The sequence below is a fragment of the Mus caroli genome, chromosome 14 (genome assembly GCF_900094665.2).
Source record: "Mus caroli chromosome 14, CAROLI_EIJ_v1.1, whole genome shotgun sequence".
In the NCBI taxonomy this organism is placed as follows: domain Eukaryota; kingdom Metazoa; phylum Chordata; class Mammalia; order Rodentia; family Muridae; genus Mus; species Mus caroli.
In genome coordinates this window covers 48,969,538-48,983,664 of record NC_034583.1, presented here as the reverse complement: position 1 = coordinate 48,983,664, position 14,127 = coordinate 48,969,538, and the positions used below count along the sequence as shown (strand labels likewise).

Here is a 14,127-nt window from a genome sequence, read left to right as displayed (position 1 = left end):
AGCCCTGGCTGTCCTGGCACTCACTTTGTAGACCAGGCTGGCCTCGAACTCGGAAATCCACCTGCCTCTGCCTCCCGAGTGCTGGGATTAAAGGCGTGCGCCACCACGCCCGGTGCCAAAGGCCCTTCTTAATGGAGTCCTGCTGCCTCTGGTTTGTCCCCAGTCTCCAGGAAAGCCCCAGTCTCACTGTTCAAAGCCCTGTGGAGGAGACTGCATTCTTCCCTCCAGCTGGAATTCCACTCCCACCCCCTCCCCAGGCAGACTCCTTATCTATTCAGTTTCTCTGACCTTCCCCTCCATCCTCCCATCCTGGGCTTGGATTCCCCTCCTCTGGGGCCTCGCCTCTGCATCTTACCTTACTTACCCTCTGCCTCACTTCACTGTAAATGGCTGAAGGTGAGATTCTTAGTCTCTGTCAGTGCCTGAGACTTCCTAGGCATTCCACCCATGCCTTTAATCTAAGATGCGGGGAGGCTGAGTCAGGAGGATTGTGAGTTCCAGGCTTACCTTGGCTATATAGCAAGGCCTTATCTCAGAAAAAGATGCCACCAGGGGCTACAGAGATGGCTCAGAGGTTAAGAGAACTTGCTGCTCTTTTAGAGGACTAGCGTTTCATTCCTAGCACCTACATGGGTCTCACAGTCAATCATAACTCCAGTTCCAGGGGGTCCAATGTCTTCTGACTTCCAGAAGCACCAGGCGCACACATCTCAAAATAAAGACCCCTCCCCCTTTACAGAGTAGAGGGTGGGGTGACTGCATGATGTCATGTCCCTTTCTTATATTGTCATTTGTTATAAAGACAGGTGGTGTCAGTTTTGATTGTCACATGGGAAGAGTCTCAGTGAGGGGTTGTTTGATCAGTTGGCCTGTGGGCCTATCCGCAGGAGTCAGGTTTGATTCTATTCATTGAAGCAGAAGACCTGCCCACGTGAGCCATGCCATTCTCAGGATCCTGGTAGGCATGAATGTGTGTGTTTATTCTCCATGCATTTGACAAGTAACCTGTTGTGTGCTGCCCCACAACGAGGGGCTGTAACCTGGAATACTGAGCCAGGCAGAGCCTTCCTCCCCTAATTGCTTATTGTCAAGTGTTTATCAAAGGTGTGTTTACAATTCTAATTTTTGAAAGGAAGGGAAGAAAATGGAAGCTTTAGAAATTGTGTTTTTATGTGAGTGGAAAGGAAGTAATCGTTTGCAAGTTCCCTAGCCAAGGAGTCACTGCCAGGATTCTCCACATGTGCTTTGCAGGCTTTTAGAAACCGCCCTGCTTTTGTTGGGATGTGAGCTTATGGTTGTAGAAATCTAGGTCTTTCAGAACAGATGATCAGTCCAGGAAGCCCCTGGAAATGAGTGTGGTTGCAATATGCCCCGTTTTACATCAGTTAGGCAGAACTCTAGGCTTCTGGGCTGTAGCCAATGTGGGGCCTGGGGCTCAGCTGCCCACTCTCATAGCTCACTATCTATATTTCTTTACACAACCATTTCAGCGACTCAAGAGTACTAGAAACCATATATTAAAATGTAGATTCCATGTTGGGAACTTTAGTCATTGTCTTCTCCTTCTCCTTCTCCTTCTCCTTCTCCTTCTCCTTCTCCTTCTCCTTCTCCTTCTCCTTCTCCTTCTCCTTCTCCTTCTCCTTCTCCTTCTCCTCCTCCTCCTCCTTCTCCTTCTCCTTCTCCTCCTCCTCCTCTTCCTCCTCCTCCTCCTCCTTCTTCTTCTTCAAGACCACTGTCTCCATATAAAGCACAGTCACTATAATGTCATTTCTAATATTTCCTGCTGAATGTGGTTATGTAACAACATGTAAGTTAATTCATATAATACTTAGGACAGTGTCTAGCTTGTAGTAAGTACTGGGTAATGTTTGTCACCTGTATTTTTGCCCCATGTGAAGAAGTCTGTGAAGCAGGGTATTGTTTTGTGGTTTTGGGGTTCTTTACTGGAGCTAGAAGTCCCAATTCTTTGCCTATCTTTAGACAGTGCTCTTTTGGGGGTCAGTTTTTCTTTGTTTATTGAAACTCTAAAGTCTATCCTTTGAAGTCAGATTTCTATGCTCTTTATAGTGAGAGGGAGTCAGAGGGAAGAGGGTAAAGACTGGGATGATCTGGGGCGTGTCAGCCTGTCTTTCCTATGGAGGGCCCTGCAGGTGAAGACCATGTGTGTGGTGAGGGTGCAGGGAAGGGTGCCAAGCTCTCACTGTTGGGAATATGGATGCTTCTTGGCTCATGTCTTGGGTGACCTCTTGATGAATGCATCATAAAGTGGAAAAATTATAAGGAGAAAATATATGCAATCCAAAAACCCTACAGCTCACAGCTCAGCAGCACGCATGCTGTAGAGTATCGTGCTTTTCTCTTGTCATCCCAGGGCAGCTGTGGACACTGCCGAGCATCTTCAGAGCATCAGGCCACACCCCCAAAAGATAGATAGCCCGGGGGGGGGGAGGGGGGGCAGTTGGTCTTGAGGATGGTGTCTCCCAGTGCCTTTGCTCGGCTTTATGAGAGTCGAAGCCTCTAAGCTTGACTTGGAGTGGAACACTCTCTAGTACTTGCTCACTCTTTTTAAAGATGCATTTATTTCATGCCTATGAGAGTTTTGCCATGCATGTTACATTCATTCTCAGGGTATTGTGGGGAACACTTTCAACTGTAGTAGAGAATACCTTCAATATGGCCAGTTTGGGATCTGTTTTATTCAGAAAAATTGGGGAGAGCTTCATCAGGAAAATTTTCACACCCTCAGGTGGGTGAAGATTTAGGTAAAGCCTCAGGCTTAGGTACAGTGGTGGGAATCAGGAATTGGTTGACATTAGGGACAAGCCAGAAATCTACTTGGTATGTTTAACCCTAAATCCCCAAGCTGTGGTTTCCAGAATTACATGATAGTGAGCGTGGCAGTTGTTGAGACGACGCCATGGCCCTGGGTCGTGGTTGTGGAGACACTTGGCTGTAGGCTTCCTGTTAAAGGGATCTTCCTGGGATAGCTCCAGAGCCAAGTAGCCCATGACACTTCTGAAAGCCATACACTTTTTCTTTACTCTCTAGCTGGAATATTTCCAAAATCACCATGCGTTTCTGGAAAGTAGCTTTAAGATTATGTGAAATCCAAAAATAACCACTTTTGTCCCATTTTCTTTTTCAGAGAGTGATGGTCTTCAAAATGAAAACTCTGGAAAATTTTAGGTTCTCTTTAGGAACTACAAAAATTGAAGGACAGCAATTTTTTGAAAGGAAGTTGTTCTGAAAGCATGTTTACAATTCACTGACACTGTTGACTGTTCTGTTTAAAATAATAAGACACTTTGAGAAGATTGTATTTATGGTAAAAGGAAACTGGACTAACAATGAGGCCAAAGACTTTTCCTGCCACAACTTACTCTGGAAATAGCCGGCAGCGATTGCAAGAGATTCGAGAGGGGCTGAAGCAGCCGTCCAAGGCTTCCACCCAGGGGCTGCTGGTGGGACCAAACAGTGACACTTCCCTGGATGCCAAAGTCCTGGGGAGCAAAGATGCCTCCAGGCAGCAGCAAATGAGAGCCACCCCGAAGTTTGGACCTTATCAAAAAGCGCTCAGGGAAATCCGATATTCCCTTCTGCCTTTTGCCAACGAGTCAGGCACTTCAGCAGCTGCAGAGGTGAACCGGCAGATGCTTCAGGAGTTGGTGAATGCGGGATGTGACCAGGTGGGTCCAGGTGCCAGCATCCTTCAGCAGCTCTGGGCAAGCTCTGAACTCTTCTCACACTGCCCTTTTCTGTATCCCTTAGCCAGTGGCTGCCTTCTTTCCAAGAGTCTTAGGCACTTTTCCTTCTTGAAATTGTTCCTTGCTGCTTTTTCATTCATTCTGCTGTGTGTGTGTGTGTCTAGAACCCAGGGTCCTGTGCATTCGAAGCACACGCTTCCCTGCTCAGCTGTGCCTGCTTCCAGTACTATTCTTAGCGCTCTCCTTGGGACCTGCTTGGGATTATTCCGAGCTTCTGTGGACAAGAGACTGGCTTCTCTTACCTTGTTTTTGGTTTGTATATTCATTTCCTTCCTGAATGAGTGCTATTTATATTTAACACGCATGTTTTCTATTGTTTTTGTTTTCTTAAAATTTTATTTGTTGATAATTCTATACCTGTCCTTATTCTGATTTCTTATTTATTGATTTTTTAAAAAAAAAGATTTATTTATTTTATGTGAGTACATCGCTTTCTTTAGACACACCAGAAGTGGACATCAGATTCTATTAGAGATGGTTGTGAGCCACTATGTGGCTGGGAATTGAACTCAGGACCTCTGGAAGAGCAGTTAGTGCTCTTACCTGCTGAGCCATCTCTCCAGCCCTGTTGTTTTAAGACTCATGCTGGCCTTGAATTCCGTGGTCCTTCTGCCTGCACCTCCCTAGGTAGAAATGTGCCACTGAAGCCAGGTGTTTTCTCCTATTCCAAAAAAATAGTGAGTATAATGTTACAGAGGATGGCCATGTTCAGAAAGCAGAGGCACTGGTAGACCAGACGTGGGAATCATCAAAATGTGGTTGCTCAGAGCCAGTGAGTCCATTGGTGGAGCATGGAGCATCTGTTACCTGGCAGCATGCGACTCAGAGCATTTAGGACACCTTCACCGTGTACACATCTGCCTGTGTCACAGTCATAGCACAGGCTAAGCACATCACCCTTTACTTCCAAAGGGAACCTCACTAGTATCTGGATCCCAGTTGCAGCACAGACTGACTGACCATGTCACCCTTTACTTCCTAAGGGACTGTCAATCTTGTAGTTTACTGCTGCCAAACTTAGAGGACTACTACTGTGGTAATGTGTTTGTAAAACACCCCACGTTTTTAGTGGCCTCTCTGACACTTGGGGATATGCTGCAGTTAACTTGGCTCTTGCAGGCATTATTCAGTGGAGGTACCTTTGCATCGCAAAGAATTTTGAGTGATGTATGGTCTACCATAGCAGTGGAGGCTGACAGCAGCCACATGGCCTGTCTTATTGTGAGAGTTTGAAGTTAACTATGCTGCCACGTGCTGCTCCCTAACAGAACACGGTGGTTTAAAAGTTGAGAAGGGACGGCTCTGGGTGCAAGAGCGGCTTTCAGGCCAACAGCAAATCTTAAGATCCTTCCTACTGTAAATTTGCAAGCAAAAGAGGCAACCAGAGCCTGAAGTGGAAGAGAAACAAGTCAAACAAACAACCCAGAGTACAGGTGGGCTCACATTGAAGTAAAATCCATTAGTGGTAATTGCAGAGCGAGAAACGAACTGAGTGCCTCTCTAATGCAGTGAAATGCAAATACAGGAAAGCTAAGGCACCGGCCCATCCATGCCTAATTTATGTTAATTGCTAGCAGAAAGGCCTTCCATTTACCATAGTCAATGCGCCCGAAATAATTCAGTCTGTTTGCAGTCTAGTGTTACTTTAAAACAGCTGCACCCCTCTCCCCTCCAGCTCGGGAAAGAGTGCATCGCTTTCAGAAAGTTCTGGTAGGAAAGTCATGATGTGAACACCGACACCAGGAGGGGAGGGCTGACAGCGCCCTGGAGCTGTGTGTGGTGGACTGAAGCTCTCACTCAGCTCTCGTCAGAATCTGTGCACCAGGGAAGCACAGTCTTCCCCTCCCGCCTTCTTGCCTAAGAACATTAGATGCAACTTGGCCCTTCCCTAGTTTGACTTAAATTGCCCCCTCTAGGTTTTCTGTAATCTCGCAGAGTACCGTGTTTCCCCGTGTGGCATGGTGGTGGCAGCCCATGATTTTTTCCACACACTATTTCTTTTTGAGCCAGGATCTTGCTATATGTCCAGACTGGCCTTGAACTCCGGAGCTCAGGTGAACCTCCTGTTTTGCTCTTCTGAACTTAACTCCACAAGTAATATCACCCATGTACACACACATGTGCTTTTCTATATTGTTTGTGGTATGACTGGTTGAAAATAGTTACTTGACTGCTTGAAATGGTCATTTTCTTTGTTTTGTTTTGTTTTGGTTTTGGTTTTTCAAGAGACAGGGTTTCTCTGTGTAGCCCTGGCTGTCCCGGAACTCATTTTGTAGACCAGGCTGGCCTTGAACTCAGAAATCCACCTGCCTCTGCCTCCCAAGTGCTGGGATTAAAGGCGTGCGCCACCATGCCCGGCAGTCATTTTCTTTTAAATGTCATATTAAGGTAAATTTTACATTTTAAATGTGCACAATTTATAAACTTACAGCCCCATTAATTTTCACACATTAATTACACCCGTATCTAGCACGTATGGGTACTTTTTAAATTAAACTTTTTAAAATGGAAGTATCTGGAAAAAGTGAATGACGTTAGGATATTTTCAATATAACAGCGTTAAGTGTTTGCCAAATGCTATACTGCGTACATAATATGTGTAACCTTTACCAATAAATCACATGAAGCGTTACAGGTAGGTAACTAGGTTAATGCTATAGAAGGAGCTAGCTGTTCTTTAGCTGGAGATTGAGGCCTTGGAAGGTGAGGTTCCAGCTACACAACCACAGTCTGCAGCTTTGGTTGCATGTAGGTAGCATTTCTCTGTGGGGCTTGTATTCTCTCCTGGAGCTGTAGTGGGTGACAGGCAGGTGGAACCCCTGCATGGTGAGGGTTGCAGACTTGTTGGGAGACAGGCAGAACATGCACTTGGGGTACAGAGGTGTTGCTTGGAGACAGGAGGGTCTTCCTTATGGTATACATGTGGAGGTGCTGCTGGGTGACAGGCAGGCGCATGACGTTCAGGGGTATTGCTGAGACGGTAGACGGCTTCTGCATCCTTCATGTGGGGTCGTTTTTTTTTTTGGTTTCCTGTTCTCAGGGAGCCTGAGGTCTTGAGTGTAGCTCCTGGTGCAGACCAATGGCTTCTGGCAGTCTTAGGATAACACCTTCCCCAGGTTGTGTCCCTTACTTAGGGAAAGATATAGATGAGAAATTTCTTTCCGATAGGAGTACTAGGAAATGGCTTTGCCTCCCTTTAGGAATGCTCTTTGCTGCCTGGACCCTGAACTGACCTGTGGTTTGTGCTTGTCTAACCAGCCTGTCCTTTGTATTTCCATGTCCTTAACAGTTCCTTGGCCCTGGGTTTCTGTGTCAACTGTCGTTTTCCTAACCTACCCGGCATGTCCTCAAGTAATTCAGGTCTTTAATGGAACCAGGGCAGAGAGAATGTAGACAAATTGACTTTCTTCACCGCACACAGGCAGTGGTCAGGATGTGCCTTTTTGCAGGCCGGCTTCCTGACAATAGGCTCAGTGCGGGGAGAGCGGGATGCTCTGGGGAATTAGCAAAGGAAGTCAGTTCATGACATTCTTAAGCCATCAAGGGAAGAATGTGAATTTTCCTCAGCAGTCACGCCAGCTTTTGGCAGCACTACAAAAGGGTGGAGCCCCCATGCACTAGGCGCTCACCTAGGCGTGAGTGAGCTGGGTGCAGCAGGTCTTACATGCCATGTGAGACAGGCTGTAGGCCCAGTTTTAAGCTACAGTGAGTTGAGGAGAGTCAGAATGGGCCCCACCTGCAGAGCACTTGGCCAGCGGCAGATCTCGAGGAGCTGAGTGCCTGACTCGGACTCCGAGTGGAGGCTAGGAGTTCTGGTTTGACTTGGGCTGCTTGTCACCAGGCTCAGTGCTGGATGACTGTTACTTCTCAATCTGTTTCCTGTGTGCTGTAACTTCTCCCTCTTGTCCCCTCATAGCCTGCTGAGGGTGGCATTTTGCTGGCGGAGTGCACAGCCCCTGCAAGCACTGGTATCCCCACTGCTCCAGCTACAATTCTGGTCCTCAGCATGCTCCAACAGTCTATTCTCCTCAGGGACAGATTTTTGTCGGTTTGCTTACTTGGGGCCTTCAGGGTTGTATTTTATAGCTCCCCGCTTCTTCCTGAAGGGATCCTGGTGTCTGTCAAGCTTGCTTTGTTTCAGCAGCCGCCTTTCCTGAAGTCCCCATGTGCCTTTGAGCTGTTCTCTTTTGCCCTTTAGAGCAATTTGTTTCAGATTCACAGGGCACTCGATTTGGGAGGCTTGTGATGGCAGGCAGGCTGTGGTACTGTGGTTTCACTTCCCCTGCTCTGAGGCCTGGCTTTCAAGAGTCCTTCCAGTGCTCCACAGCCTCCAGCTGCTGGTTAATATTTGCCAAAGCAGATGTGAGTCATACTGGTCCAGGCAAAAGCCTCCATCGCCTCCCCCAACATCAAATGAGGGATAGTCCATAATCCACAGAGCAGATCTTTATGACGTGTATCTGATTAACATGAAGAGAGCCATAGAGAGCTAGATGTGTTGTGCATACCTGTAACGCAGTGCTGAGCCTGAGTCCTCCCTGGGTGATGTAGAGAGACCCTGTCTAAAGCAAGGAAAGGGAAACGGGAGGAAACAATGTGCAAGGGACTAAGCCAAGCTGCTGTGCGTGGCGTTCGTTGTGACAGGTTCTGCCTCCACTGAGTCTCTTAAGTACAGGTATTGGCCAGTGGGAGGACATCTCAGATATTTCCTCCTCCTTCCTTTTTTCTGGAATGGGACCCGCCTTTCAACATGAACCTCCCCTGAAATACTAGTAAGTGGGGAAGGAAGAAAGCTTGTTTCAGTTTGCACTGCTGGTGACAGGAAATGGCTCACAATGGTCTTTGGGTGGGACAGCTGTTTGCCTCGCCATCTTCTCCTCCTCGTCTTCTTCTTCTTCCTCTTCCCCCTCCTCCTCCTTTTCCTCCTCCACCTCCTTCAATGGCTTTCAAATTATTTGGCCTGACCAAAAGGTAAACTTGGTGAAAAAGGATTTTAGGGTAGCACTGTGGCAGAGTATGTGCCTAGCATATGAAAGGTCCTACTCCCAGCCCTTCATAAGGCCCAGTAAGCAAATAAATAAATGACTGAGGCGATAAAGGAGTTTCTACTCTGTCATCCCTGCTCTTGGGTCTTCTCTCTTCTAAATAAGGTATGCCTCTTCATGGACGTTTAGCAAATACAGAAAGGTAAAAGACAAGAGTTGATTGCCTGCTGTCCATCCCAGTCTTAGCCAGGCCCAACCCTGCCTTTAGCTTTGGAGATTAGATAGATTCAGGGTACTGTGGATATTGAGAGATTGCCGGTAATTTTATGGACATGGATATGACCACTCTTTAACATTCTGGGTCTAAATATTTTTCTAATTTAAAAAGGCATGTATTAAGCAATATATGAATATACTAGATAGGACTTTTTTTTTTTTTTTTTTGTTTTTTTGAGACAGGGTTTCTCTGGTTGTCCTGGAACTCACTTTGTAGACCAGGCTGGCCTCAAACTCAGAAATCTGCCTGCCTCTGCCTCCCAAGTGCTGGGACAAAAGGCGTGCGCCACCATCGCCCAGCCGACATGACTTTTTTTTAACAGCAAAATATGTTCTCATTGTATGTAATAGTTTGTGAGCAGCTCTTCTTAGCACCCTTGGATCTTTTCATGTCTGGAAACATTCCCCACCATCCTCAGAAGGGCACTAGAGAACCTGTAGCCTTAGGCTGCCCCTGTGCCCTTTGTCCTGCTCTGGTCCTGTGGATTTTGTTCTCTGACTTCCTGGTGCTGTCCCCCCACCCCACCCCAGGCTGTCTTCAGGTAGTGTTTCTAACGACCCTTTCCCCCAACCTCCATTTAAATTAGATCCCTTTTTTCTCACCCTGTAATTCCTTCTGGGCATTTATCAGAGCTTGGTGCTAAGTGGTAGAACGTTGTAAGCCATAGCCATAGCCCGAGACCAGCACTTTTTTTCTTAGCCACCAGTTTCTGGAACTCAGAGCCAAGCAAGCACAAAAATAGCCTTAAGCAAGTCAGGGGGCAGACATTTTGACATGAACATTTTCATGTCATTTAATGCTGTTCTAAAACATGACTTTTAAAGCTTGCGTTGTAGTCTGTTGGTCACATAACTGTCCCTTATTTTATCATGAAAAGCTGGAGCAAGCATCTTCTTCATGAATCTAAATGGATGATTCTTCATGAGCTGAGCTGATTTCCTCAGTGTAAATCTTAGGAATGGAATTACTAGGTAAATGGCAGTTTTATAGTTTTTACCTGTATTGCTGAATTGATAATTACGCTTAGGCATGCAATCCTGCTCACCTGGACTAAGAAACAGCCCTGGGATAGTGGTCCTTTATGTTTGATACTGGCGTGAATATGTGCAAGCAGCATAAGTAGGTGGAAGTTACTAGAGGCTCCCATTGGGTATCAGAGGCTGACCTGCTCCTGTTCACGCAGGAAGGTATCTCTCTTTCCTCTCCAGTGGGTACAATTGTGATGGTGCAAGTCTTAGCTGACTTTAGAATCCCACTCTGTCAATTTACATACTTGAGAGAGCTGGCAATGGTCAGGGAGATGGATGAGACCTGCTTGTTGGGGAGAAGCCAGTAAGACACTCTGGAGCCAATCTTTTCCTTCCCTGCTGCAGCAACCAGGGTCCGGAGGTAGCTCCTCACAGCTCCTCACTAAGATGAGACCAGAACCTCTACTTTAAGCAGCCTTTTCCCCTGATCCCAGCCCTCAGTACAAATGCTATCCTTTTCTTTGTGTGCCACAATGTGAAGTTTGCTAGCAATCACAAATAGATTTACTTGAAGCCCATTTTGTCACCCTGAAGTTTTCTATCACAATTATGTGGTGATCAGCTGGGCTCCCAGGCTCTAACACAAATGTAACTCAGACAGGAATCAGCAGCCAGTCAGGAGGGGTCTTGGGGAAGACTCTGCATTCCAGTCTTGGGTTTGCACCGCCTGCCAGAGACTTTTAAAAACTTTCAGTTGCCAGCAAACCATTTTGTGGATCGAGAGCAGGGAATGGGCTGGAGAGATGACACAGTCAAGAGCACTGGCTGCTTTTCTACAAAACTGGCTTTGATTCCCAGCACCCATATGGCAGCTCACAGCTATCTGTAACTCCAGTTTCAGGGGACCAGCTCCTTCTTCTGGCATCCTCAGGCACTGCATGCACAGTGCACAGGCAAACATGCAGGCAAAGTGTTCAGATGTTCTGAGTGTTCCTTATGTCTTCACTGGGGTGTGGGAAACTCTTGGAGACTCTGCTTTTTAACCCATGTCCCTCAGCACAGCGCTACTCTAGCCCAGTCTCCCTGTGTCGGGAACAAGGTGCTCAGTTGTAGTCAGAATTCTGGAATTTGGTTTCTTTAAAGAACACAGAAGAACTGTAAGAATATGTTTCTGTTTTAATCCTAGGTATGAGATATGGGGCTGCTTCAGACTGTCCCAGCAGCTGACTATGATTTGCCCTGTGCTCTAGCAGGGGAGTGATTTTGCCAGCTGCAGATAGTTACTGCAATTGTGTAAGATTTGGAATTCTGGGAACTTTTAAGAGCTAGGGCCTCAGAAGTGGGGCTGGGGGGGGGGGGATAGGTGGTTGTTTGGTTGTTGGTTGTTATTGGTCATGGTTTGTTAAATAGTCACACACAAAGAAGAAACAACAAGAAGAAATTAGATATTCTGATGGTGAAGATCAAACTTGCCCCCAAGGAACTTGATGTTCGTAATCAGCAGGGATTAATCAACAATAATGTCACCCCCTTTCTGACCCCTGACTTTATTTAGGGATCTCTTTCCTCTCTATACCTGTTTCTCTCTTATCTGGTGTTAGGGTGTTGGAAGGGTGGAAGAGAAGAAACTACAAAGTAACAAAGACAGGCTACACTGGGTGATGCTTCAAGTGTCAGGCAGACAGACTGTGGAAGCACTACCTGCACTTGCTGGCCATATCACTGCTGGCCATAGATGCCCAACCCCAGGGATACTGCCATAGATAGAAAAGGGCAGCTGGAGTGGGCAGGATGTGGCTGTCATGTAAGGAAGGCCCATGATGTCTTTAAGAACTTGGGTGTCATCCTTCGCAAGTAGAATTTTTGTTTTTGTTTTTGTTTGTTTTTGTTTTCATCCAGTTACGGAAGAAAGTAGGGCAGCAAGAGCTGCCACTCTGCCAGCTCTTTCTTCAAGAGCTCCCTTCCTAGGCTGGGGCCTGGGAGCTGAGGAGCCTCAGCAATAGGCCCATCAGCCAGCACAAGGCCATTCCTGACAAAACTGTGCTGCCAGTTAGGAAGAAAGAGATTGGGGCTCTTATTAGGAGTCTGTAGTATAACTACATCATCTGGCATGATCACCAGAAAGAGTCTTGTCTCTAGATTATTGAGTTAAATACTCTTGCATCATGAGCCATCTTGAGGAGTAGGAAAGAATGCCTTCCTGCACAGGCTGGCACATGGCTGGAGCGTGGTGGCAAAACCCAGTGCCGTCGCCATATTTTGTTAATTACAAAGACCATTGTCCTCTGACCAGCTTTCAGGGTTTTGGTCCCCTTTTCTTTGAATCACATGAAGATTTCCTCAACCCTAAGATCTGTGGGTTGGATGGGTATACATTTCACTGGTTATGATACGAGAAGAATTATTAATGATATGATAGACATGGAAGTTGTTTTGTATAAAAATAAGTGATTAACAACAAAAATTTTATCCCAGCCAGCAAGTAAACATTCAATGTAAATTTGACACAATGTCATTTGGTTTTTATTCAGCAAGAGAGCCTTGGCTGGTGACAAGTGACATCTGGGAGTTCCCAAGAATGTGGCAGAGGAGAACAGAGTGAACCCCTCATCAGCTGTCTCTTAGTGTCTTCAAGGCGGCTCCAGGAAGCTTTGTGGCTGCTGCCTTCTCTGTTTGCCTCCAGCCTTCTGTTCAGCCTTGCTGTTGCTTCCTGGTTTTCTGATTTACTTTGGAAATGTTCAGCAAGCAGCAGTAGCCTCCCCCAGCTGGAATGAGCCAGTATCTTGCCCTGTCCCTCTTTCAGATGCCAATGATGGCTTCAGGGCCCTTCCGCAGACAGGAGGCTCTGCTACCTCCACCTCTCTCTCTAGTGCTTCTCCTTTCCTGCAAGTCCCTTTTGCCCCCTTGCCCTCTATGGCCCAGGAAAGCCCTGGGCACTCCTCCTGGGTCTGGATACCCTGTTTGTTTTTGGCCAGGGTGTTAGTGGGCACTTTCCTTGGTGCCTGCTGCTTTTTCAAAGTGCTTTCAACTGTGTGTTGTCACTGTAGATCTCTGCTCTGCATCTAGGTTCTGTTGCCTTGACCCAGTAACTCTTCCAGCAAGCTCCCAAATGCAGCATTCAGCACCTCATCTGGTACCCCTGTCCCTCTTCCTCCTTTCTGATCCCACTTACCCAGTAGACTGCACTACTTCTCATGCATCAAATGGGTCTGCCTTTTTCTCCCTGTCACCAAGCTGTGTGACCTTATCCTTTCTGGCTTTCCTCATTTTGTCATTCCAGCTGGAGTGCAACCCGCTACTTGAGCTACATAGTCACACTCCCACTGCCCTGTGGTCTCTGCGGCCATTTGGCTCAGTGTAGGCTGGGTTCAGTACAGGCCGGCCCCTCAGCTTTCTGAATCCCTGTTTGTGTGAGAGCTGTGCATGGGATCGTGGTAAATCTCTGCAAGGTATCATCACTTCAATCCAGTTTGTCCACAGTTGCTAAACTGCATCATACTGGAGCTACAGAGCTGTGAAGGGGAGAGGGGAAGGGGAGCTATTTAGGGTGGGGGGAAGAAGAGGGGAACGAGGACGGTCCTGTTTATTCCAACATAACATCCTCAGGAGGAAAATTGAGCCATCTCCAGCCCACCACCCATAAACAGTTACTGTTACTTGGTTATGTGAATGCATAACTTTGTTTTACAGAATTTCAGAAAGTCAGTAGCATAGTGAAACCCCGTGCATCCGTCGGCTCGGGTTTTAAACAGTGTGTCTTCTGCTTTCTTGTTATCTGTCTCTGGGAGTTTTAAAAACAAGACTTAAGTTGAGGTACAGTATCTAGGTGTTTTAAGACCAAATACTGGCCTGATGTCCGTCATAAACACTACTCTCTAAGTGACAAAAGAACACGCAAGGCTGTGTGTGGGCTGGGATGGCTCCATGGGTCAAGTACGTGTGTGCTAGTCTGTAGACCTGGCGTTGTATAAATTTAGCCCTATAATAAATTGTTTTGTTTTGTTTTTAGTAAATTCTTGCTTTCTAATTGAATTCTGAGTATTTTACACTTGGCTCAGAAAATGGCCTTTTGGTTCATCTACCAATTTACATACCTGCTAACCAAAAAAACCAAACTTTTTTTTTTTTTTTTT

The 14,127-nt window shown here is 46.6% G+C and overlaps 1 protein-coding gene across 1 annotated transcript in view; it reads left to right on the top strand.

Moving 5' to 3' along the window:
- Positions 1 to 14,127, top strand: part of Lats2 (large tumor suppressor kinase 2) — a 56,432-nt gene that overhangs the window by 9,057 nt on the left and 33,248 nt on the right. The window contains exon 2 of the mRNA XM_021182563.2: positions 3,146 to 3,686. Within this exon, the coding sequence (XP_021038222.1) occupies positions 3,348 to 3,686 (339 nt within the window). The 5' untranslated portion in view covers positions 3,146 to 3,347. The remainder of the gene's footprint in view (positions 1 to 3,145; positions 3,687 to 14,127) is intronic.